The sequence below is a fragment of the Eubalaena glacialis genome, chromosome 8 (genome assembly GCF_028564815.1).
Source record: "Eubalaena glacialis isolate mEubGla1 chromosome 8, mEubGla1.1.hap2.+ XY, whole genome shotgun sequence".
Classification (NCBI taxonomy): domain Eukaryota; kingdom Metazoa; phylum Chordata; class Mammalia; order Artiodactyla; family Balaenidae; genus Eubalaena; species Eubalaena glacialis.
This window is the reverse complement of record NC_083723.1, coordinates 91,207,051-91,234,520: the sequence shown is the minus strand read 5'-3', so window position 1 is coordinate 91,234,520 and position 27,470 is coordinate 91,207,051. Positions and strand designations below refer to the sequence as shown.

At 35.7% G+C, this 27,470-nt stretch overlaps 1 protein-coding gene across 4 annotated transcripts in view; it reads right to left on the bottom strand.

The window, feature by feature from the left end:
- The window catches only part of ZNF277 (zinc finger protein 277), a 113,180-nt gene that overhangs the window by 44,914 nt on the left and 40,796 nt on the right, over window positions 1-27,470 (bottom strand). For 2 of the 4 annotated variants that reach the window (XM_061197940.1, XM_061197942.1), the window contains exons 2-5: window positions 24,607-24,661; window positions 8,743-8,944; window positions 972-1,060; window positions 622-704 (exon numbers count right to left, since the gene is read on the bottom strand). In XM_061197940.1, coding sequence (XP_061053923.1) covers window positions 622-704; window positions 972-1,060; window positions 8,743-8,944; window positions 24,607-24,661 — 429 coding nt within the window. The remainder of the gene's footprint in view (window positions 1-621; window positions 705-971; window positions 1,061-8,742; window positions 8,945-24,606; window positions 24,662-27,470) is intronic. The other 2 variants (XM_061197941.1, XM_061197943.1) reach the window with 2 other exon arrangements.

Below are 27,470 nucleotides of genomic sequence, written 5' to 3'. Positions count from 1 at the left end.
TAGTGACAAATAATGGAAAACTGGGTACTTTTAAATAAAATTAGTAACTTCAAAAAATTAACCAATTTCTGTTCAACTTCTGAAAATGAAAATTTTCACACCTGTGTATGCTGTTATCTTTTTAAAAGACTAAAGATGCTGAGATTTTCAAATCAGCGTCCTTATCGTTAAGGCTGAAAATGAGAAAGACTATTACGATCAAACTATATGCTTAATTCATAAAGGGGAACAAAAGAAGTGCTAGTGCATAGCACATTCCAGAGGGAGAAAAAAAGTTAATCAATTCAACTCAATTTTAGCTGAGGGCATTCTTCCACGATTGCTGAACCCTAGCATGTGTCAGGCAGCTAAAATTACACTAAAATGTGTAAGCTCTGTTGTTATTTTAGAGATAATCCAGGAAGCAAAACAAAGCCAAAAATTCTCTCTGCATTTTTAACATGAAATGCTTTAATCTTCAATCAAGTGTCTACCTTTTCTGTTTTAAGATCTTTATGTATTATCTTCTCTTCTGTGTATGTTTGAAAGTTTCCAGAATAAAAACAAACAAAAAAGGGCAATAACAAAAATGATTTTGTATGTGTTTCCAACACACTGCTCATTCTTTAAAATAACTCTTACCAGTCTCTGCTTCTGAAGTTCTTCTCTAAGTATTCTATCTTCTGGTAAAACATCACACAGCAAAAAATAATTGTCTTGTTCTTCTGTTGAGAGATCAGGAAAATAAGTAAGAAATGATATTTATCACTTTTTCAAAAAAAATTTATCTTTCTTAAGAGAAATATATCTATCTATGTCTATGATGATCTCTCTTCTGGTATATAGTTCTGTTTTAGCTTTACTGAAGTTATACAACATGAACAGAGCAATTTAATTTTAGCTATTATTTTAGAGAATTATAATTTAAGAAAGATTATCCCTTTGAATTTTTGGATTGCAGGGAAAAGATGGTAGTCAAGATGTACACTTACCAAATGGAGCTGTGGAATTGATTCTTATCACACTACAAAAATCTGTAATGGGCTGTTCAGTGAACCTTTTCCTCCAATATGAAATGTACCTTAGAACAATCAAAAAGAAAGAATGGTGAGAAGACTCAATACACTACTTACTTTAGAATGATAGGATTTTATAAGAACATTTAATTACCCTAAAGCAATAAATCAAATGTTGACTGAAAACTGCTAGCTAGAAAATTTGTAAATAGAAAGGCAGTAGAGCATTGTAGAAATATTAAATAAATATTTAATGAAATGACATTACCCTGTAAAGGCATGAAAATGATTAAATTTTACCATCCCCAAATTCAATAAACAGACATATGGGAAAATTTAAATGAATTATTTTTATGTGATAATGAAGTCTTTTTGAAATCACATCTAAGTTTATATGAATTTAAAATGCAACAATGATTAAATAGGCTTTATCACACATTTTCCAATAAATTGAAAGTTAGGTGGTTATCTTATACATCAAAAGAACAGATCATGATAATGCAATGAGAAGTCAGTCTAAATTCAATATCTATATAACAAGATAGAACAATTCCATACGTCCACACTGTGTCTGAAATTTAGCTTTTAGAAAAACAGCCAAGCTTGCAAATCCTGTATCTAATGAGCTGAGTTAGAAGAAGGACACTGGCTAAATGTAAAAGCAAAGCGTAACACCCAGACCTGCATTATTTGATGAAAGAGGGAGTAAGATGACAGGATTCAACAAGCTGTTCATCTTTCCATTTATCTAACAAGATTTATATGGACAATTACAATCTCATTTATCAAAGAAGAAGAAGAAGAGAATGTGATCTGCTTCAAGGGGGAAAAAGGAAATGGAAAGGTTGACGCTATAGTTGACAATTTATCAGGCTACATGTGGATGGATAAAAAAGGAAACTTACAACAAAGGACCAAAACCTGCACAAGAGATGGAACTTAGTTAAACAGACAAAGCACACAGAAAGAGTATATTTAAATGGCTTGATACAGCACCTGTGTTCTGCACATAGCAGGTCCACACTAAATGTTTTAAAGAGGTAGAAGAGCGTTTGAAGATTCCTGTAAGGTTCTCTAAGTAGCCTCCAGCTCCCAGTATTTTGACTCCTTTTTATTCTCCCTTTTTCTTAATTTCCCAACCCATGGTGCTCTACAGAAAGGGCATTCATTATACATTAGGAAAAAAAAATGTGCCGGGAGAGAGGTCTGAGAGAAAGAGAGAAACGTGACATGAGCTAATATAAAATATAAACGGATGACAACACTGAATATAGAATATATAAGTAAAAGAAGTAAAAGATGGGCTTCCCTGGTGGTGCAGTGGTAAAGAATCCGCCTGCCAATGCAGGGGACACGGGTTCAAGCCCTGGTCTGGGAAGATCCCACATGCTGCGGAGCAACTAAGCCCGTGTGCCACTACTACTGAGCCCGCGTGCGACAACTACTGAAGCCCATGCGCCTAGAGCCAGTGCTCCGCAAAAAGAGAAGCCACTGCAATGAGAAGCCCGCGCACCGCAACCAAGAGTAGCCCCCACTTGCCGCAACTAGAGAAAGCCTGTGCGCAGCAGCAAAGACCCAATGCAACCAAAAATAAATAAAAATAAAAATAAATAAATTTATAAAAAAAAAGAAGTGAAAGAATAATGTATAACAATAGAACCACATGCTTTAGTTCTTCCTTCTCATGTATAACCATGCTGTCAACCTGGATGGGTAAGAAGGGGTAGAACTCTTTCCTTATAAAACAGTGCTAGACCTTATTTTAAGAGATCTGAAAATGATGTATCTTAGGCTCCAGCTCAGCCTCAAACCATAAATACTATAAATGATGAACCATGACCCTATGTCTAGCTCCCTGGCTCCCACATTAGAAGTGTCAGGGCAGAAGGCATTTCAGGTCCATCAGAGTACACAAAAAGAGGAAAAGCACCTACAAAAGGCTGACACGTTATTCCCTTTGCCATCCTGGCCAGCTTCAGCACCCTCCACTCCCCAGTTATCTTACACAGTTACTCTTATTCTCCTCTTTTCCATTCCCCACTAGTTGCTTTTCTTTCCCCTCCGGGCGAAAGAGAAAGAAAAGGGAGTCAAGTTTTATCTGGAGTTTCCTCATGGCTACCACTAGAATACACCAAGGAGAGGTTCATCACTCTTGATTACTACTCTACTGAAGGCTGTGTGGGTGACACCCTCTGGAGAAAACAGAATAGTTGTTGTCAGCCCTTTATAATATTATTTCCACTATGAGCCTACAGTTCGTTAAAAGGCAGTGATAACTATATGAACCAGATGACCAGGTAAGAGCAGATACTAGTGACCAGACTGTCCTTTGAATTGTCATTGACTAAGTCTGTAACAGAGTCAACACAATAAGAGTCTCTTATCTGCACAGATCTTGAGCTAGAAGTAGTTGTGCTTTTTAAATTAAGACTATGGTCCAACCCTTGTGGTTGACGTTTTGTTAACTGACTCCACCAGCCCTGCAGGCAACAGGGAAGACAGGAGCAGGGACTTTGCATTCAGAGATATGAACCTGAATTAAAAGATTTTTTAACCTTTCTGACACTCAGCTTACTCATTTGCAAAATGGATTGTTGATAATTAAACAGGATAACACATGTAAAGCAGTGTCCACCATGCTGGGTGTTTAACAAATGAAAGTTATTATTATAAGAAAAAGTAACATATTTAGATAAGATTAAAGTAGTAAAGAATGTGTTTATTCCAGAGAAATATTGGTATCTAAAACAACAACAAAAACAACAATGATAATGTTTCATCAAACACTTAATGAGCAAGTTAAAATAGTTATACTAGTGTCAGAGGGCACACACAAGTGGCTGAGGTGGGGAAGAGTAGAGTGATGATGATGATGATGATCATAAGGATATCAATTATTAGCAGCTACCATTACTGAGACCCTACCTGCCCAAGGTCACACAATTAGAATGTTAGAATTGGGATGAGAATTGGGACTTGTTGTCTCCAAATCCAAACTCAAGTCTTCTACAACACAATGCCTCTCGTGTCACGTGAGGACCAATCTACACAAGAATTTCAGAAAAAGGCAGAAACAGGAGAAAGCCTCTAGAATTACAGTTGTAATGGATACTTGAAGAATTTTCTTCCTTAGAGACCACGGAGAACGCTTTTTGACATGGCAAAACTGAAGTACAGACATGAAGTCTGAAGGGAGAGGGAAGGTCTTCCTTTTCTGAAAAGCATATTACCTAGAAGCAGCTCTTGGTCTGAACTGCTCCTAACTTCCTGCCCAAGTATTGAAAGTTGACACCAGCTGTTTGGGGCTGTTGAATTGGAACTGCTTGACTAGGCAAAAGGTACAGTGCCTACAGAGGCACTGATTCCTCTGATGTCCTGATTCCAAAAGTCAATGGCTCTTAGTCTCTAAGGACTTCCATGTTGGGTCCTATTCTCCTTGATCTTTGAAGAGAAGGTTCACATCACCTACTTGTTTTGTATCACAGTTTACCTCAGTGTGGTAGGCACAAGGGAAGTGATTACTAACATCGGCTGACTTAAAATCATGGGGAGATTCTGTCTGACAGAACCTCAGTTACCCTCCTCAAATAGTTAAGACTTCCAATGGGATGAAGAGAGAAAAGATACTGTTATATGCTCATGTCTGGTAGTCTTTACATTGGTTAAAAGCTATTTTATTGCTCCATGAACAAGTGGTCATGAATTCTGGAAAGGATGTTTTTCAGATACCATCTCTAAGAGCATCTCTGAGATGTTGTTAGGTAGCTTCTGGGGGAAGAAGGATAGAGCAGGTAACAGGCCAGTCCAATAGGCACAAAGGTGTCATCTGAGTGGTCTCCTCCTGACCAAAGGCTGGGTGACAATAACATCAAAGGGAAAAAGAATCATGTTACAAAAGCAAAATACAACCATAAACTACCATATAACTTAAATATATACAATTATGTATCATATCTTATTGTGGTGTACTATATAAATAGATCTGAATTGCAACAAACTTTTAACCTAAGTCTAAATTTAAGATGTATCCTAGTTATCACATAATAGTACTTTTTTAGTTTATAATTAAAATTAAGAGGTATCAATATATCCATTTCCCTGTGGTTGGTAAAAGCATTCAGATAAATTCTATTCAATTGAGAGATGTCTTAAAGATAGCAGATGTTCAATACATGCACTGGTGGCATTTTTTCCCACCCACTAAAATTTATTGTTCCATGTTAAGAAATCATTTAGTACTTCTTCATTTTTTCCTACTTCTTTAGTTTGTTTAAAGCAACCACTCAATATATAAAGGAAGCCAAGGAATAATATGTGGTATGAACTCTTTATTTGGAGGACAGTTATCACAGCATTTCATATTTTATTAAAAAGCCATGAAAGTAATTATTAGGTCATCAGCAAATACTTTCTTTTAAAAGAACTTTAATCACATCTCACAAGAAATCCGTGTAGTAATATCATCTTGCTTGCCCAGCTCTCCATTGTAACTGGTGTGCTTATTGACAGAAGCAAAAAGATTTGAGATATAGTCGTTAATTAAGTAGCACTGAATGAGTGGACTCTAATATAGAAAGGGGCAAGAATTAAGGAGTTAACATTTTTCTTCTGGAAAAATTTTATCTACTGAATAAAGCTAGCAAGTAGCTCAGTATCAATAACTATGTTAATAAACAGCTCAAAGGAGAGACTTTTACTTTTGTTTTATTTGCTCTGAGAAAATTTTACTGTTACTTTGTTCCAATAAAGAAAATGTTAAATATATTTAAACGGAAACTTTAGAGCTTATTTCTTACAAAGGACAAGGTAAGTCCATCTCTTATCTATTATTTATCGTCTTTATTTTATTTTATTTTATTTTATTACTTATTGTACTCGGAAGCAACAACTCCTCTCTGAGAAGTTTTATATATATATAAGAATTATTCAACCTATAAAGAAGTTCTGAGTGAATTAACTCATGCCGATAGAACCTCTCACTATCCCTCCCTCCCCTCAATAACTGCTAAGAAAAAGTCACATAGGTTGTTACATAATATTGAGCAGAGTTCCCTGTGCTATATACATTAGATCCTTGTGGAACCTAAATGGGAAAAGAATTTGAAAAAGGATACTTGTATATGTGTAACTGAACCTCTTTGCTGTACACTTGAAACTAACACAACATTGTTAATCACAACATTGTTAATATATTAAATGGTATTTAAAAACAACAAAGTTTAGTCATATCCATTCCAGGTCAGTGTGAATTAATCACATTTTTACTTCCTGAGGGTGAAACTTTTATTTAATTAGGAGGAGAGTTGACAAGGAAAATCTAGGTTTCCAAATTTAAAGTACATGTTAACTACACACTTTATTTAGAAAGCACTTATATCAGACATGCATCTTTTTAATTAAAGCATCCATTGTATTACATAACTGCATTTATAGTGTGATTGATCTCAATATTTAATTATTAACTCCTAAGCCCTGAGACCTAGTAAATAATTTGATTTTCCTGCCCACATACAGATGAGATTGACAACAATGATAAAAGAGAGATTGATTAGTACAAATATAGCCACTTAGCTATCATACATAAGTACAAAGGATAAAATACGAACTGATTCACATTTCTCACAGATTTTAGAAGAAGAGAAAGAAAATCTTAACATTACTCAATTATCACTGGTTGATCATCATATTTTTCTGCAATTCCTGAGGGAGAATTTGCATTTATGTGGTAAAAAAGAGTAAAAAAAAAAAAAAAAAAGTTTTACATCAAAGAAAAGCCAAGTGATACAAAATTTATAAAAGAATAACTCATTTGATAGTCCTGTCAATGGTTATTTGAATAAGAAAAGAATTCAAAGCTCTCTAGCCTAAGAAGTGTCTAAAACAAAATCGACAGATCTGACCACCTATAACTAGGTATCATATAAAACTCCCAGAATACTCCCAAAACACACACATGTGTATATACATATATACACACATACAAATTTTAATTGAAAATAAAGAATAATGAATGAGAATGAGAAGCACAGAATGTTTCCTCTGAAAGCATGTAAGAATTAGTTTATTCCAGTAGTTGGTGGCATATATTGTTCATGTAACTCTCCTTCCCTATTCTGTCTCTGCCCCCTAGCCATACAGCCCCAAAGTCTACTCACAAGTAGCAATGCTGAGTGGATATAAGGGGTCATAACACAGAAGGCACACAGCAGACATTCATTATTGGTGCTATGCATCTGAGAAGGACAGGAAGGGCTAGAGAATAGCTAATATTACCCCTCTGAGCACTGCAGCTATTTGTCGTTAAAAACAAACTGCCATTCTAGAAGTTTAGAGTACTTAGAACCTTAAATGAAAATTTCTCAAAACAAATTTTACAAACGATAATTAGGTCTTCAGACCAGCATAAATGCCTATTGAAATCTTAAGCTACAGTTGCAGGAAGCTAAGACTTCAAATATATCTTTTGTAATCAAAATATAATTAAAAATTTGGCTACCATTTATTGGGTATAAAAGATATCTCAGACACTGGTGCTATACATGCCCTGTTTTATATAATGCTCAATAATATTATGAGGGCTGGTGTTACCCCCATTCTATAGATGAGAAAGCTGATGCTTAGAGTGGTAAGTAGCTTGCTGGAAGCCATGTGGTAATAAGAAAGTCACCGAGTCTGCATTCAATCCTAGGCCTTCCAGGTTTCACAGTCCACTCTTAATAATACAGCTTGCTGCTTGCAAAACCCATTCTAAGAAAAAAGTTGCTTGCTAAGAATAATGTGGTCTGGGAGATACAGAGTTTAGATGCAGGGATATTATAATATCTGGGCTACTCTAACGTTTTGTAGGGAAATCAATGCAGAACATCTCAAAATGGGACCCTACCAGATATACCAAAATATGTGCTTTCAATAACTATACAAAGCCAGTTAACTACACTGATATTGTTTATATGGAAAATGATTCCAAATTTCAACTAATAGTGACCTGTACATAACTACTCCACTATACCTGCTTAAGAGAAGGCATTTCTCTTAGACAATCACTACCAAGAATTAGTCTAGAATTAGTGACTATAATTAGCTCACTTTGGGCCCTGGCTGTATAGGTCAGGTTCCTACATTTCACACATGCCCAATGTTGGCAGTTCCTCAACTACTCACCTCTATCTACTCTTCATCCTCTTCCTCTAAGTACCTCAGTCACTGATCTTAATTGCTGTCTACTCTTATAGCCCTCTGGCTTGTTGAAAGACTCAATATTTTCCTGGTTTTCAACCATATCACAGCATTTAAGCTGACAGTTGTTTGGATGATAAGCTTTTGGCTTAAAAGTCTCCAAGTATCTCTTTCCCCCAAAACTGCCCTTTGGGTGGCCTTTTACCAAGTCTATTCTCACCTTTCTGGAAGAACTCACTTAGTTGGAGAATGCATATGTCCTGAAACATGAAAAGAACATCAATCTGATAGAGATCAACAATGTCCAAAATTTCATGGAATGTGGTAAAGGGAATATTATTGACTCTTTGGAAAGTTGGTCTGCTTCCAGAATTTGTAGGACATGCAAAGGTATGTGACATTTTCAAACATAACTTACAAACTCAAGAAGGCAAATAAGTACAAAGCTTAAAAAAGACTAAGGTGAAACCTGATAATATGAATTTTCATATTTCTATAGGAATAATTTTATATATGTTATGCCTTTCCTTTAAGAAATAATAATTCTTTTATGGATAAAAACAAAATTTACCTTTGGAAATCAGCAACCAACTTAACATCAGCTATGACAGTCTTATGTTCAATGATCATGTGCTTCAGAAGTTTGTCTTGTTCATCTATAAGAAAATGTTCTTCACAGAAAATACAAGGCACAGATGGAGAACCTTCTAAACTGGTGGTGCCACCTGGACTTTCTGGCAGGGAAAGCGGCTCCAGGATACAATCCTTACTGTCTGGGAGAGACAAAAAGAAAAAGAAAAAGAAAAAAAAAAGCTGAAATCAACTCTCTTTAGAAGGATGATTTCTCACCTCCTGCATTAAAAGGATCCTAAAGATATTTACAAAATTCCAAAAAAGAAAATACACAGTACCCGAGAGCAGGATACTTTATTACTGTTTTAAATAGCTTTAACCCAGAGGCAGGGAGTATAACAAAGCAGCTCAAACTCCCCATTTGCCAGCTTGAATTGGGAAAACCCACTTGTCAGGACAGCTGTTCAAGCCTTCTTGTTGGATACCGGCCAATGGCAGCAAATCTAGGGGTACTTGGAGGGGGAAGGCTGCAACACACTGGGTTAAGGTTCTAAGGCCCATTTGTGACCTATGGCTGAAAGTCATCACGCTGGGAGGCAAATGGTATATACTGAGGCTACAGGTGATGCCAGCACAATCTTTTAAGCTGCTTCCTGTTACACCTGCAAACTCTTTCCTGTTTCTGATTATTTGTCATGTGCGAAGAAGATAGGTCTCATATTGGGTTAACACAGCATGTGCTGGGTGGCCCAGGTGGCAATTTTTGGTGTTGATTTATATCTATCATTTGATTATATAATTATGTATCATAATTCAAGTTCTTGCAAACAAGAGATGAATGCTCAATTACTAGACATACATGATAAACATTTTTCTTGTCTACACGATTCCTTTTCCTAACATCACCTATAGTATCCTTAAGAGTTGAAGTATGTAAGGTCTACAGCTCTGAATTCTGGGCCTCAAACTATAGCCAGTTGTGTCAGGAGTCCTCTTCAGTCTTCTAGGTGGAAGGCTGGACCTGTCACCTTATGCAGGCTACTGAGTAGTCAGCAACAAGGTAACTAGCGTAAGGCATTTGGCATCTGAGGAAGGGCAGGAGACCTTCTTTGGAAAGAAAGACAGCTATTTCACAGACAGCAGTCTTTGGAATTAGGTTACTATTAATTCTACTGTTAAATTTTATTTCTTATTTTTATTTTACTTTACCTATTTCTAAAGGCCTTCTTAACTGAATAATTAATTGAATCAGTTACTGGTACACTGCTGACCATGGCCTAAGAACAGGATAAATGATGTAAGAGGGCAGCATTCATTCACTCACTTAACAAAAATTAGCTGAGTATCTACTGAAGTTTTTCCTGCTTGACTTTGCATGACACTATTCTTACCATCAAGGCCTAAGTGCTTGAAATTTGTTTGAAGGTACAGATAAGTTAAAAGGATAAAGAGAGAGAATGTATAGGATTTATGGGAGCATGGGGATACAGCAGTCACCTAAGTGAGCTGGAGAGGGAAGGTGTCCCATAAGGGATGTCCTCTAATACATCATTCATAATAAAGTATGCTAAATCAAACTGTTTATCTTAGCTACCTAAAATTATTAAATACCAGGAAAGAAGAAAACAGGGTACACATGACAATAGGGAGAATATTAAAAATATTTAAGCACTTTAGAAGCACTATTAGTAAGACTGGTGTGTTACCCATTATTATATTCATTAAATTAGGTAGTGAAAGCAAGGAGTTCTGGAATTCTATAGCTCTTTAGTTGCAGGATACATTTTTCAGTTATAGGTTAAGTTCTGCAGGAACTTAAACCTGCATGTGAAAAATAGGATGGGGAAAGAGGTAAGTGAAATACTTATGAAACTCTGTAATAATATTTTACGTTCCCTAGAATAGGAAAACAAAAGGCAGCATATTCTAAATAAATGTTAGGAACATTACCTGCCATCTAGGAAATAACAAGTACTGTACTATATTCTTCTTCCCAATTTTGACTGAGGTATCTGTAAATTCATTTTTCTTAACTGAAGAAAGCAAACACTATATTAATAATCACCACCAATAGCAAGAACTAACCTTACTAGGTGTTTGCTATTTGTAAATTACTAGCAAAGTGTTTTAGGGCGCTTTCTCAATTAATCCTAACTACCTTATTCGATTAGTACTATTACAACCTCCATCTTCCAGATGAGAATTGAGACTTAGAAAAGTTAAATAATTTCCCCAAGTCACAGTGTTAGTAAATGGCCTAAACTTACTAATTTGAGCCTAAATTCAAATACTACATTTTTCTGCCTCCAACCCCCAAAGGCAATTCCTCAACTGTGTTTCCTGTTTAAACTATGTTCAGTGCTGTTTTGAATTCATATGTACTTATAAGTCATACTAAATTTATATGCATTCTGCCGTGTCCTGCAGCCTCCCCCATACCACCTCCACCAGCAACTCTTAAACCTCAGTAGCCCACATCCTTCAAAACCACTGGGTACTCTACCATTGTCTTCTTTCCTGAGACTTTACTGCAAACTCTCTACTATTCTTCTGTGGCTCATGTCTCTTCCCTTTTGTTTGTTCAACGCAAGTTTCTCTTTTTTCAAATTATTCCTCAGAGAAGGGACCTAAATGTGCACACATACTAGAACCAAATTGCTTACTGTCACTGTAAGGGTATACAGGAGCAAAATCATGAATCTACAGATTTCATGTATGAGGAACTTGTGGTTTGAGAGGTGCTAAGTTGTATTTGGAAACTTGAGTTGCTATACATCCATAAAATAAAAAAATTTAATAGAAAAAAACATTTTTAGATCACAAGATTCTACAATTTTCTCCTGATTCCATAATCATTTAGCATTGTGTTCAAATCTATAACAGCATTGATCATAAGAAGTAATGTTTACCTTCAGACTGTTAGTCTCTGGAAGACAAGGTGAGTCCTGGTCATGTTTATTTACTTGGCACAAATACTGTGTATTATTATCCTACCATGAGTACCCACCATCACTGTGTTTACTTTGTGCCAGGCATTGTTAAGCACTTTACATGTACAGTATTAATTCAATTAACCCTTACGGTAATCCTATGACAGAGAGTCAATTTCTACTCCTATTTTACAGTTGAGGAAACTTAGTCACTGAAAGGCTAAGTGACTTGCCCTTCAGATAGCTAGTAAGTGGTGGAGTCAGGATTTGAATCCAGGCAGTTCGGCTCAAGCATTTGCACTCTCAACCTATACCTAACTCTAAGGAGTTTAGACCTTTCCCTATAGGAAGAAGTGTCTCTCCTGTTTTAAACTGATATGGGGAGAATGGATTGGAAAGAGGCCAAGTCTAAATATGGGGAGACCGACCAGTTAGGAGACTACTGCAGATGTCCCAGTTTGAGAGCTTGTCTGAGGCAGCAATGTTAGCAGTGCTTAGAAGAGAGGAACAGAGAAGAGGCTACAAAGATGAAACTGACAGTTCCTGATTAATGGTTGGCCACAGGGAGTAAAGGAGAAGGAGATGAGGAAGCCTCCCAGGTTTCTGGCTGGAAAGACTGTATGAATGGGGGTACCAGTCACAAATCTAGGAATACATGTAGACAAGCAGGATTTTTGTTTTCTGAGAGGGATAGATAATGAGTTAAGTTTTAGATAGCTCAGGTGATCTGCTCAGAATTTAGATATTCCTGACAGGGCTTATGGACAAAGGCAGCAGTAACTGGTGTCTCATGCGATGCACCTATGCTATTCTTTGTGTTTGCCAGCTGTCCCTCACTCTGTCCCCCAACCCTCGCCCCATGGCTGCTTGTGGGCTTGACCTACTCCATCTCTCCATGCTCAACAATACAAATATCTCTGTTGTAATTAATTGTTTTCATGTATATCTCTGCCACTAGGGTAGTCTGTGAATTCCTCAAGGTCAAGGACTAAGTCTTACTTATTTTCAGGTCTCTGGTATAGATTATACAGTGCCTGAAACATAGATTGTATTTGATAAGTGTTTGTTGAACAAAGAAATAAAAGAATGAATAATGGACCAGAGGTACTTACAACTAGAGTTACACCTTTAACTCAGTTTCTAGGTAAATTCTATTTTAGGAAACACCTGTGGCTGTCTGTCTTTAGGAGAACTTTCTCTGCCCAGGATTGAGAGTAGTCCAACTATAATTATAGCCAGATATTCAGTCCTGTGGGCCTTGGTATTAACAGGCCCACTGCTAATTAATAAATAATGATGTAAAAATTACATTGAATTCTGAGATAACAATAAATACTATTGAGTGTAATAAAAGTATTTCATCTTTAATTAGGGATTTAAAAATTATTTTTAATTTTTCATGTAAAGATACTCTCTAGTAAACAAGGAACAAGTGTCATTTGGAATGCTGAGTCAGTTATAACCACTCCATTTGAGGATGTTTCTATGGGATAGACCCCAATCCTCTGTATATATTTTACTTTAGAGCAGCGATTTCCAAATTAAGTTTCATCATCTGGGAGGCTTTTTAAAAGTACCGATTTCAAGACCTTATTGTAGACAGAAGAACTGTAATTTTTACCAAGCAGTAGTCTCTGCACTGAAGCCTGGGAATCAATGGTTCAGAGGATGATCTCATGGGGACTGTGGGTCTCCTGATCATATATATACGAGAGTGTGGATACCTTGGACTCATGGAAAAATCCATAAATTAGGTGACAGTGCCTTGTGGCAAAGCTAACTTTATAGTGTAGTCTGTCCTAAAGAGAGCCCCTCAAATGCTAAGCACTGTGTCAGCAGAGGAAACTCAGTAAGATCTAACAGTTTATTTCCAGCTGTCACCACAAGAATCATATCTACATCTTACCACATGGTAAAAAGATAACAGACACAGAAATACGTAATTCTTTGCTACAAGAACTTTGAACTCTAAAAGGTCAAAGGAAGTAAATTATATCTAGCTCCTTTCAGCAAAGAGGCAAAGTATCTTGGAAATTCTGCTTTGGCTCAAAATCTGCTTCACACATTTGTTACAAATTAACAACAAATTATCTGCTCTAGTTCTCACTTTGAACAGCAACCCTGTTCAAATGAACTGTAAAAAATACCACTCCGAAAGAGCTGAGTTTTTGAGGAGATCCTATGCTGATTATAAACAATTTTATTGACTCTGGGTAAGATCCTCAAAGTGGCAAATTATTATTCTAGGGTAGTGCTTCTCAAAGCTTAATGTGCATATAATCACCTGGAGATTTTGTTGAAATGCACCTGATTCAGTAGGTGTGGCGACCAGGGAACTGTGCCAATCAAATCTCTGGCTGCTGTGACCATAATGGAAAGGCGGCCTTGGGTGCTGTGCTCTGAAATCCCACTTGCACTGAAGCTAAGCTTTTCATACACTGCTTTCATTAAATGATTGGAGGCAGCAGAAATAGCAAGGCAGGCTCATTCCTGTGAGAGATGGAACTTCACTGACATGGGACACTGGCTGGAGGACTCCCCACTGGCTTGCCAGAAACTTGCTTAGAACTGTGCTGTACTCTGAGCTCCTACACAACCCTCCTTTCCCTCTTTCCTTCACACAGGTCAGACCTACCTCTTCTTTTTCCCTCTGGCATCTTCCCTAACAAATCTCTTAAACGTCAAATTCCATCTTAGTGTGTGCTTCTTGGAGTACATGAACTAACAAGGTTGGCCTAAGAGGTAGACAGGATTGAAGCTCTGCATGTCTCAGTTCCCAGATGTTGTCAGCCCACTCATCCACAAACCACACTTTGAGTAGCAAAGTTCTATCTAGAGAACAAACCAGTCATGAATTCATAATATACCTATATGCTAAAATAGGCAGCTCTAGACTTTGCAATATATCATTACTGCCAAACAAATAGCTGGCTGCTGGTGCTTTGAAGAAAAAATAAGACTGAGGTTTCTGTCTCCCTTAAGTTGAATGAGAGAAGAAAAGCCGAAATCAACAAATAATTGATAAGAACTTTTACAGCATTCCATCGTAAGGAACTGTAGAACACCTCACACATCATTTCCCCTTTAAAGAAGTCCCTGCAACCTGTTTTGCACACTATCACCACACCACTACTGAAACTGTGAAAACAAAGCAGTAATTTGGTGATATACTCAACCCAGATAAAATTGGTTTAGTTGCTACTCTCTTCACACTCTGATCATCTAATTGATATCTATCATAAAAACTGGAATATCGATAGGTGGAGTGTTTTTGTTTGTTTTTACTGTTTTAATTCTGAAAACACTGTAAACATACTCTAGTTTCCAAAGTAAACATTTCCTTTACATTTGTTCTTTATATATATATTAGTGTAATTTATTTGATTATAGCTCACTTATGTATTTTAACAAGTCTGGATAATATTTTCAGGCCTGTTCTCTAAGCTTTTGATCTGACAGATATCATATATTTTCATAGGATTTCAATGCCTAATCAATCTCACTGATTATATGTTGATTTTATTCTAAAAATTAAACTCCAAGAAGGTAACTTTATTTCTAAATTCTTGAGAGGACTTTGCTCTTACACCAAAAAATGGCCTTTTACTTCCTAAACAAGTCAGTTCTTTGATTTCTAAGAGTGGCTCCCCAGCAGATGCATTTGGAAAATTGCAAAGACTAGGTCTAGTCTTTTTAACCATAATCAATCTCTAAAGTTCAGAGTAAGAATATAACACCCTTATTTAATTACCCCTGGGCTAATAATTCATTTTGTAAATTAATGAGGCCCCAAATTTAAAAGATTAATTTACTATACTCCTACTAAAAGTGGGAATGTGGGGGGATGGACTTAGATCAGCATTGTTACATAGTCTCAGTACCACACTGAGACTGCTGATGAGGCTGTGCTGGATTAGTACTCATCTATACAGCTGGAAAGTATGCCACTTCTTCTGGTATGAAAACAGTTACAAACATATTCAACCCTTAAACCTAATAAACCCATGCTTGAAAATTTAAGGAGCTAATTTAACAGGCAAAAAGCTATGAAAACTTTATTACAGCATCACCTATAAAGTCAAGTAATGGAAACAACCTAAATGTCATGCAAATGAAAACTGTTCTATAATATCTGGCATATCTGTGCTATATAACATTATGCATTTGCTAACTGGCAATTATAAACATACATGTACATACACTCAAATACAAGTACAAGGTTTGAAAGAAAATATACAAAACAATAAGATTATGAATGCATTTATTTACCTCCAATGTTTTTAACATTGAAAAATTCTTAGATAAAAAGCATGCCAACTGATGAGTTCCTAAATGTGACTGTGACAGATAAGAGAAAGAAGTAGAGCAAGCACCGTTTTATTCAGTCACTGTCTAAGTCTTAAGATCTAACATGAAAAATTTTGATTAAATTTACCATTTAAAAATTGAATGCCTATTATGCATAATGTAAATTCTAGATACTAAAATACAAAGATTATTAATAAAAATCCCTATCCTGAAGAAATTGTTAGTCTAGAAGAAAATACGAGACAACTGTACAAACAATTATAATACAGGTTAATATATGTGAAGTTGACCACATAAATCAAGGGCTTAGAATAGGGAGGAAAAAAATAACTTAAAACTGGAGAAATAAAGGGTAGTCATGATAGAGGATTCCTGAAATGGTAAAGAATTCCAGCAAGTACACATGGGTAGTTAAAAAATCAAAATAGTCCAAATAGTGCTAGAGTCTAAGTAAGAAAAAGCTGTAAAGGTAGATGGATCACATGTTGGTGAGCCTTAATGCCAGGCCAAAGATTTATATTTAATTTGAAAGTTGTGAGTAGATCCTGAAGGTCTTTAATCAAGGAAGTAACACAACATATTAAGTCACAAAACAAGTCTCAACAAAAGGAAAACACAAGATACCAAAACCTGTGGGATGCAGGAAAACCAGGGAAGTTTATAGTGGTAAATGAGTATGTTAAAAGGAAAAAAGATCTCCCATAAACAAACTTTGTAACTCAAGGAACTAGTCAAAGAAGAGCAAACCAAGCTCCCATTTAGCAGAAGGAAACAAACAAGATTGGGACAGAAATAAATGAAATAGAGAATAGAAAAAATATAGAAAAAAATCAACAAAAATAAGAGTTGGTGTTTTTTGAAAAGGTAAACTCAAAATCAGGAATGAAAAGAGGGAGATATTATAACTGATAACACAGAAATACAAAGGATCATGAGAGGCTACTATAAATAATTATACTCCAACAAACTGAATAACCTAGAAGAAATGGATACATTCCTAGAAACATACAATATTCCAAACCTGAATCACTGAAGAAATAGAAAATCTGTAACTATAAGGAGACTGAATCAGTAATGAAAAACCTCCCAACAAAGAAAAGCCCAGGAACAAATGGCTTCACAGGAGAATTCTATCAAACACTTAAAGAATTAGTGCCAATTCTTCTCAAACTCCTCCAAAATACTGAAGAGGAAGGAACACTTCCAAACTCATTTTATGAGGCCAGCATTACCATGATACCAAAGCGAGACAGACACTACAAGAAAACTACAGACTAATATCCCTAATGTATAAAGATGCAAAAATCTTCAACAAAATACTAGCAAACCAAATTCAACAGCACATTACAAGGATCATACACCATAATCAAGTGGAATTTATCCTTGGGATGCAAGAACAGTTAAGCATATGAAAATCAATCAATATGATATACCACATTAACAGAATGAAAGATATAAATCACAGGATCATCTCAATAGATGGAAAAAAGCATTTGACAGAATTCAACATCCTTTCATGATAAAAACACTCAACAAACTAGAAAAAGAAGGAAACTGTCTCAACATAATGAAGGCAATATATATAAAAAGCTCATAGTTAATATTTACAACTGTTAAAAACTGAAAACTTTCCCTCCAAGATGAGGAACAAGGTAAGGATGCCCACTCTTGCCATTTATATTCAACATAATACTGGAAGTCCTAACTAGAGAAATTAGGCAAGAAACAAACAAGAAACAAACAAACAAACGAAAAAGGCATCCAAATCAGAAAAGAAGTAAAATTATGTTTGCAGATTACATGATCTTGCATGTAGAATACTATAGAGAGTATACACACACAGAAAAAAATGCTTAGAACTAATAAACAAATTCAGTAAAGTTGCAGGACAAATAATCAACATACAAAAATCAGTTGTGTTTCTATACACCAACAATGAACTTTCTGAAAAGGAAATTAAAACAATTCTATTTACAATAGTATCAAAAAGAATAAAATATGTAGGAATAAACTTAACCAAAGAGGCAAAAAGACTTGTACACCGAAAACTACAAAACACTGATGAAAGATACAAATATAATTGGAAAGATAGCCCATGTTCATGGATAGGAAGATGTAAAATGTTAAATTGTCCAAACTACCCAAAGCAATCTACAGATTCAATGCAATCTCTATCAAATTCCTTTGGCTTTTTTTTTTTTTCCAGAAATAGAAAAAAAAAAACTTAAAATTCATATGGAAACACAAAGGACCATGAATAGCCAAAACAACCTTGAGAAAGAAGAACAAAGATAGAGGCCTCCCACTTCCTGACTTCAAAACATCCTACAAAGCTACAGTAATCAAAACAGTATATACTCACTTAATGAGAGATGTATATAGATCAAGGAACAGAATAGAGAGCCCAGAAATAAACCCAAACACATAGGGTCAAATGACCTTTGACAAAGATGCCAAGACTACAGTGCAATAGAGAAAGGATAGTTTTTTCAACAACCATTCGTTAAAAAATACTATTATTGGGTAAACTGGATATTCATGTGTAAAAGAATGAAATTGGACCCTTACCTTATTCCACACACAAAAAATCAACTCAAAATAAAATAAAGACTTAAATATAAGACCTGAACTTATAAAACTCCTAGAAGAAAATATAGGAAAAAAACTTCCTAACATTGGCCTTGGCAATGATTTTTTTTTTAAATTTTTATTTTATTTATTTATTTTAACATCTTTATTGGAGTATAATTGCTTTATAATGGTGTGTTAGTTTCTGCTTTATAACAAAGTGAATCAGCTATACATATACATATAACCCCATATCTCCTCCCTCTTGTGTCTCCCTCCCATCCTCCCTATCCCACCCCTCTAGGTGGTCACAAAGCACGGAGCTGATCTCCCTGCGCTATGCAGCTGCTTCCCACTAGTTACCTATTTTACATTTGGTAGTGTATATATGTCCATGTCACTCTCTCACTTTGTCCCAGCTTACCCTTCCCCCTCCCCGTGTCCTCAAGTCCATTCTCTATGTCTGCATCTTTATACCTGTCCTGCCCCTAAGTTCTTCAGAACCATTTTTTTTTTTAGATTCCATATACATGTTAGCATACGGTATCTGTTTTTCTCTTTCTGACTTACTTCACTCTGTATGACAGTCTCTAGGTCCATCCACCTCACTACAAATAACTCAATTTCATTTCTTTTTATGGCTAATATTCCATTGTATATATGTGCCACATCTTCTTTATCCATTCATCTGTCCACGGACACTTAGGCTGCTTCCATGTCCTGCCTATTGTAAATAGAGCTGCAATGAACATTGTGGTACATGACTCTTTTTGAATTATGGTTTTCTCAGGGTATATGCCCAGTAGTGGGATTGCTGGGTCGTATGGTAGTTCTATTTTTAGTTTTTTAAGGAACCTCCATACTGTTCTCCATAGTGGCTGTATCAATTTACATTTCCACCAACAGTGTATAGGGTTCCCTTTTCTCCACACCCTCTCCAGCATTTATTGTTTGTAGATTTTTTGATGATGGCCATTCTGACTGGTGTGAGGTGATACCTCATTGTAGTTTTGATTTGCATTTCTCTAATGATTAGTGATGTTGAGCATCCTTTCATGTGTTTGTTGGCAATCTGTATATCTTCTTTGGAGAAATGTCTATTTAGATCTTCTGCCCATTTTTGGATTGGGTTGTTTGTTTTTTTGATATTGAACTGCATGAGCTGCTTGTACATTTTGGAGATTAATTCTTTGTCAGTTGCTTCATTTGCAAATATTTTCTCCCATTCTGAGGGTGGCAATGATTTCTTGAATATAACACCAAAGTGTAGGCAACGAAAACAACAATAGATAAGTAGGACTACATCAAACTACAAAGTTTCTGCATAGCAAAGGAAAAAAAAGACAACAAAATGATCTATGGAATGGGAGACAATATTTGCAAACCGTATATCTGCAAAAGGGTTAACATCCAAAATACCCAAGGAACTCATACAACTCAAAAGCAAAAACAAATAACCCAATTAAAAAATGGGCAAAGGACCTGAATAGACATTCCTCTAAAGAAGACATACAAATAGCCCACAGGTATATGAAAAGGTGCTCAACATCACTAATCACCAGGGAAATGCAAATCAAAGTATAATGAGATACTACTTCACATCTGTTAGAATGACTATCATCAAAAATACAAGAGATAAGTGTTGACAAGGGTGTGGAGAAAAAGAAAATCTGTACATTGTTTTTGGGAATGTAAACTGTTGCAGCTATTGCAGAAAACAGGATGGAGGGTCCTCAAAAAATTAAAAACAGAACTACCATATAATCCAGCAGTATTTATCAAAGAGAACTGAAAAGAGGATCTTGAAAAGATTTGCACTTCCATGTTCAACAAAGCCTTATTCACAATAGCCAAGAGGTGCAAACAGCTTACGTGTCCATCGACATGTGAACGGATAAAGAAGTTGTGGTACAGATATACAATGAAACATTATTCAGCCTTATAAAAGGACATTCTGTCATACAGTACAACATGGATGAACCTGAAGGACATGTAAGTGAACTAAGCCAATCACAAAAGGATGAATACTGCATGATTCCATTTATATGAGGTATTTAAAGTGGTGACACTCATAGAAGCATAGCATAGAACGGTGGTTGTCAGGAGATGGAGGAGGGGAAAATGGGGAGTAGTTGTTCAATGAGTATAGAGTTTTGGTTATGCAAGATGAAAAGGTCCTAGAGATCCACTGTACAACAATGTGCATATACTTAAAAATACTGTACACTTGGTCCCATTAACCAATCCTGGGTGAGTTACTTAACGTCTTCAAGTCTGTTTCTACAACATAAAATGGATTAATTATAATATTTACCTGATGGAGTTGTTATGAGGGTTGAGGAAACTGATGTAAAGCACATGGGTGGTCGACACATCAGTGCAATAAAGGTTAGCTCCCATTAATACTACTGATAATAATGAGTATGGCTGTAAGTTCGAGGATGGAGAGAGACAGGCATCATATGCACTGAGGTGTATTGCAATTCCTGTACATTAATTCAAAATACACATTCCATAGTCCTCAAGTAGATCTAAAGCACCAAATCATGTAAGAGTGGAGCCCAGACTTCTAACAAAGAATAAGCTCACTTCGTAACTGTCTATTTACTCTTAGGTCCTGATTATATCGTTAAAATTCAAAGGCTTTTGCATTCTCTTGATCACCTTGCTATTTCTGTAGCACATTACAATAAAAGAAAACACGATGAGATTTTTATACAGAGATAAGGGAAGTTGAAGGAATTTATACTGATAGCCTCAATTTTCTGAACATAGGAGGTGAGGTCTCGAACTACACTGAAGACAAGAACTTAAGGAAAAAATGGAAAAGATTTAGAACTACTACTAATGGAAAATGCAATTTAGATAAAAATCATTGTAGAATAGTCCTGAAGGTCCAGCTGAGGTTAGCTAGCTGCCTTACTTTGAGTCCTATTTATATTTCGGGAACAGATCTGTATTGTGTCAAAAAGAGCTTGACTTTTCTTACAACATATATGTTCTGGGTTGTCAAATCATGCAGCTCTACACAAATACTTATACATAAATACACATAATGATAAGATTCTTAAATAGAGTATTTTAGAAACACCTAACCCAGTGCTGTCCAAAAGAACCTACTGAGAGAAAGGAAATGTTCTATATCTGCTTTGTCCTATTGGCTATTGTCCATGGTGGCCATTAGCTACATGTGGTTACTGAGCATTGAGAATGTGGACAGTGAGACTGAGGAACTTCAATTTTGTTTAATTTTAATTAAATAGCCACATGTGATTATTGGCTATCATATTTGACAGAGCACATCTAATTAATGCAGAAGACCTTAATCTTAGGTCCATGAACACCTACATGATTCAGACTCAATCGGTAGAGTTCAATGTGAAATTGTATTCAAAATTATGTGTGTATGAATTTTTCTGGGAAGGTCTTTTGATTTAATTCTGAAAGCGTTCTGGGGACTCCAAAAAGTTTTAAAACCATGCATCTTGTCACTTACACTATATTTTTTATCATTTAGTCTAACATTTTTATTTACGACGTGTATGTGAATAGTGTCCTTATTTTGGGATTTCAAGCAATTACATAACTAAATTAACCACCATTCTCCAACAGGATTTAGATGACCTCACTTTGCAGGCAGAGCAGAAGGAGACACCCTGAAGACAGAACAGGCAATACTTATATAGGGTATAATATAGAAACTACAAACAAATCCCCCGGCAAAAGTAATTTTTTAAATTGGTTATCACAGTGCCTGAAATCTCCACCATTAACATTAACCCCTGGACTACTGTTTTTGAAAGTAAAATATACGGTATCTTTTATATAAATACAGGAATTTACTGAGAACAGATGTAATAGGAGGGATTCTTTACCTGTGGGGATATATATTCCAAAGAGTCTCTAATAGGACCAGATTACTGCATCCTGTATACAGTGAAGATTTATTTGAGAAAAGGCAAAATGTTTTTCACATAGAATTAGGATTAACAATTAACTCTCCTGTTCCTCAAAGATTTTCCTTTTTACATTCCCATTCTATAAAGAGAAACTGTAAGTGTTGTAAGTGTTAAGTTCTACAGCATATGCTATCAACTGATTATTTCTAGTGAGGCAGGTTTGTTCAGTTTGTATGCAAGCAAAATCAATAGCAAAGAGAAGTCAGGAAAAGATTGAGAACATGTGGCAACCATCCTACTGTTATATTAAAGCTATTAACAGGTCCAATCTTTCTAGAAATACTCAGAAATTGCTTTCTCATACATCCCCAAACCACTGTCCATCCTACCAAATTCCCTGAGGGTGGGCTGGGAAGTTGGTTATTTGTAGATCTACTCTTTTTTAAAACATATTTATTTTTTTTATTTGGCTGTGTCGGGCCTTAGTTGCGGCACGCAGGCTCTCTAGCTGTGGCATGCGGGCTTAGCTGCTCCGCAGCATGTGGGATCTTAGTTCCCCGACCAGAGATCAAACCCACATCCCCTGCATTGGAAGGTGGATTCTTAACCACTGGACCACCAGGGAAGTCCCCTGTAGATCTACTCTTTTTGTCTAGAAAACTCTCAATTAGTTTAGGAGTTACTAAAAAAAATGGAACTCAGGAACAAATGATGTAGTAGACTAGAGGATGCAGAAATGACTTGATTTCCTGCTCAGATTATGACTGAGATTATATTAATTAAGCTCCTTTTCCTTACTGTAATATGAAAGCACTGCAGAATCTAAAATATTGGCTGGGGCCTCCCTTTCCATGCTACAATTCCTACTTTCAAAACTACTTAACAGTGAAATGTGATTAAGTTTCCTTTCTCAGGCAGCTTTTTTGGCTATCGATTACTTGTTTCTGGTTTACACATGATACCTTCTTATCTTAATCCATTCCATAAAGAGGAATTAGTAGTGTCTACTTTAATAATGCAGTAGTAACAATAATGTGAAAGCAACAGCTGTTTGAAATATAAGTTCATGACATTTCAGAGGGAAATAAATCCTAGGAAGAGAAAGTAAATGGATAAAAATAAATCCTTCCTTATTAATATGATAAATGATTATTTGTAAATTTAAATCAGATTAAGATTTCTACTGTTAAAAATGTACTTTAAGAAGACCTAAAGAGACATTTCTCCAAGAAGACATACAGATGGCCAACAGGCACATGAAAAAATGCTCAACATTGCTAATTACTAGAGAAATGCAAATCAAAACTACAATGAGATATAACCCCACTCTGGTCAGAATGGCCATCATTAAAAAGTCTGCAGGGGCTTCCCTGGTGGTGCAGTGGTTGAGAATCTGCCTGTCAATGCAGGGGACACGGGTTCGAGCCCTGATCTGGGAAGATCCCACATGCCGCGGAGCGACTAGGCCCGTGAGCCACAATTACTGAGCCTGCGCGTCTGGAGCCTGTGCTCCGCAACAGGAGAGGCCGCGATAGTGAGAGGCCCGCGCACCGCGATGAAGAGTGGCCCCCGCTTGCCGCAACTGGAGAAAGCCCTCGCACAGAAACGAAGACCCAACACAGCCATAAATAAATAAATTAAAAAAAAAAAAGTCTACAAACAATAAATGCTGGAGAGAGTGTGGAGAAAAAGGAACCCTCCTACACTGTTGGTGGGAATGTAACCTGGTGCAGCCACTATGGAGAACGGTATGGAGGTTCCTTAAAAAAATAAAAATAGGGTTACCATATTAAAAAAAAAAGTACTTTAAAACATACATGGTTAAGTATATTCATTTCTTCAGAAATATTTTCTCTAACTCTAAAGTTTACTGGCAATGAGAGATTTAGAATCCAAAAGGAGTTGGAATGAAAGATAAAAAACCATACTCTGTGTTATTACTTTATTCTCTCACATCACTGATACTTCACATCTTCTACTGCTCCTACTCTACACTATCAAAGATACTTCAGAGTACTTAAATGTAAAACTACTACAAGTTTTTATTTGATAGGAATGCTGGGACTCCAACTGGAATTCAAGGCTTGGTATATATATATTTCATTCTAAGTAACAGAATAAATCGGAACTAAGTCCTCAACATTATCTCCCACCTACCAGTAGAAGGCAGTAGTAGGCAGGAGGCAGACATCAGGAATTTGGGGATATAAATCTGGAAATAAACAAAAAAGGTAATAAAATTTTCACCTCAGTTAATGGAAAATTTAATTAACCAGGATAACCTATTTGAAACATAGGATCATCTCCTGGTGATCCTGACAGGAGACCAATGTAACAAAAGACACTGACAAATAAGAGTTTTTGGCAGGAATGGAGAAACAAAGCAAACTGATGAATACTCTTATTTACTGAAATCTATGGGGGAAAAGATGGAAAGGAAGGAAGGGTAAATTCTGACTCATAAACACCTGATTGGTTATTGGCCTACCTTATGCTTTCTAAATAAGTAGTGCCCAGTGGAGATTTCACAGTGCATCCACAGAGGCTGGGTTTAACCTAATTTAATTGATTTGATTTGACAGGCAATTACTTTGGAATTAGTATTCTAGGCAATATTTTAATGAAATGGGCTGGCAACTAGAAAATTGTAAATTACCTATCTGATATTTCCCTATTAAGTATAATTAGTGTTTTTGATAGAATCATAAATTTTCTGAGTTGTGGGACTAACATATCTCTATTTAAAAAATTAAATAGCTATGTCATCTTTTAATTTTAATGTTTGATGTCTTAATTCATCAATATGAATAATTTGTTAGTACAATAAATAGTTTTGTTAAGAATAATTATTTTTAGGCACAGAAAAGCACATTAATAAATAGGAACTTTTCAAAAGTACCACATAATCACCGATTTAAATTCTTGTTTTAGAACAGTTTAATTCCTCACACTTATATACATATATATGTATGTATATATCAGATATCAATTAGCTCCTTGAAAAAAATTAGTTTTTGTCTTTCACTGAATGAAAAGTGTTGTCTTGTTAACAACTCTACAAACGCATTCTCTCTTTGGCTTATGTCCCAAACATAATAATTTAGAATAAAATCAAGCAGTAGTTTCAAATCAGTATCTATGCTGAACGGATTTTTCAGGTGGAGAAAAGTCACTGAATACGTTCTCTGCCCTTCTGACAAGCAATTTTGCTATCTTAAGCACTAAATATCATGGCAAATTATAAAACTAAGAAAATTTGCTAATTCTTTGGGTGATATGTTAAAGTTAACAATTACTAATTTATTCTAACTTCTTTAGAAGAAAATCTATTATTAATACAGTGAACCTTGGCTATGACAGTATTTACTAGATTATCCAGCACTGGTTAAGTCAGCTGAGAGTCCATCTGACGGATTTTAATTGTTGAAATAGTAAAAGACCTCTTTATAACAGCCTTCTCAGCAATAAAGCAGCTCTGTAATAGCAAGGCTCTAAAGGATTTGAGGATGAAAATAATAACAGATTACTTCTCAGCCCTGATATTGAAATAGAAACTTTCTGAAAGTTAGGCGAAGTCTTGGCTGATATTCATTGTATCACTCTGTTTTATAAAAATATTTCCCTAGAAACTAATTTTTCCTTCCAGCCCACTTTCAGGCAAAAGGCTGTGCTAGATACTAGGGAGCAAATAAAGAAGAATAAGAACGACCCTGCCCTCAAGGAACCCACATCTTTTCCACCAAGGAGGCTGGTCATGTTCACAGATACATCTCACACGACCTAGAATGTAAGAAGCACCAGAGGAGAGAAAAGAACAAAGCACAATGGTAAGGTAGCCTATATCCAGCAAGTGAAATACTGAAGCACTGGATGCACTTCCTTAGTTCCAGTTACATGCCAGACTGCTTGGGTAGTTGTTTGGTCTTACTTTGAGGTATTTAACAAATCCTTTTTCTTCAAGTTATCTGGAGCTGCTGCTTTTATAAAGACAGTTGTGAGTAGTCTTTTAAAGCTTCTGCAAAACACTTGTGATCCAATCATTTTTCAGGACATTTAAAAAAATATAATTCTCAAAAAAAAAATATATATATATAATTCTCAATTTACTTGTCTACCGACAACCTCTCCCATTATCTTCAGTGAGTTTAGTATAAATCCCATCTCCATGATGTAAAATAACCTTCTCTAAATGTGACTACATCACAAAAAATCACTTGACTTCCAATACAAAGGAAGAGGAAATAAAAAGTTGCTGGACAATAAAATACAACAGATTTTAATCCTAGAATTTCAGATGTTGTAGTAATTTCCCATGGTTTACCTCATAATTACAAAAATTAATCCAAAAAGTGATATATATCTTGTATCCCTCAAAGAATGGGTGGAAGTTAGTTAACATAAGATAGTACATGTTTCAAATTACTCATGCAACAGCAAACACAGAATTTTGTCAGCAGTTCATCTGACTAGCACTGGCTTCACTGGATGTCCAAATGCAACTTTACTAAAAATGATACTTGATGAATATCTTTAGTTATTTTTATTTTCAGGAAGTGATTCTCAAACCTGATAGTACATATAAATCAACTAGGGAGCTTTGGAAACATGATGTTTTTCACACAGTGATTCTAATGTAATCATTCTGTGGTGACTGGTACATGTTTTATGTGAATCCACAAACTACTGTTCTAAGGAAAACCTGTTATGATCAATTCTATGACTTCATAATTTAGTGTAAGAGTAAAAAAGATAGACATTTTATGGGGGAAGATTAAAAAATGGTTTCTGGTTTTGGGAAAAACAACATCTTTGCTACAGGTTTTAGAAGGGATATTTTGTGATAGATAAAATTATATTTTGTAGAAAATAAGCTGACTAAAAAGAGAAAGCACTTTATTTATGAAAGGTAATCAAATTAAAGTCATTGACACAATATGTTTCTTTACTGTAAATCTGTTCATACACATTTGATAAACTGAAGAATAACGTCAGCATAACACAGAAGTTGTATTAGTTCACGT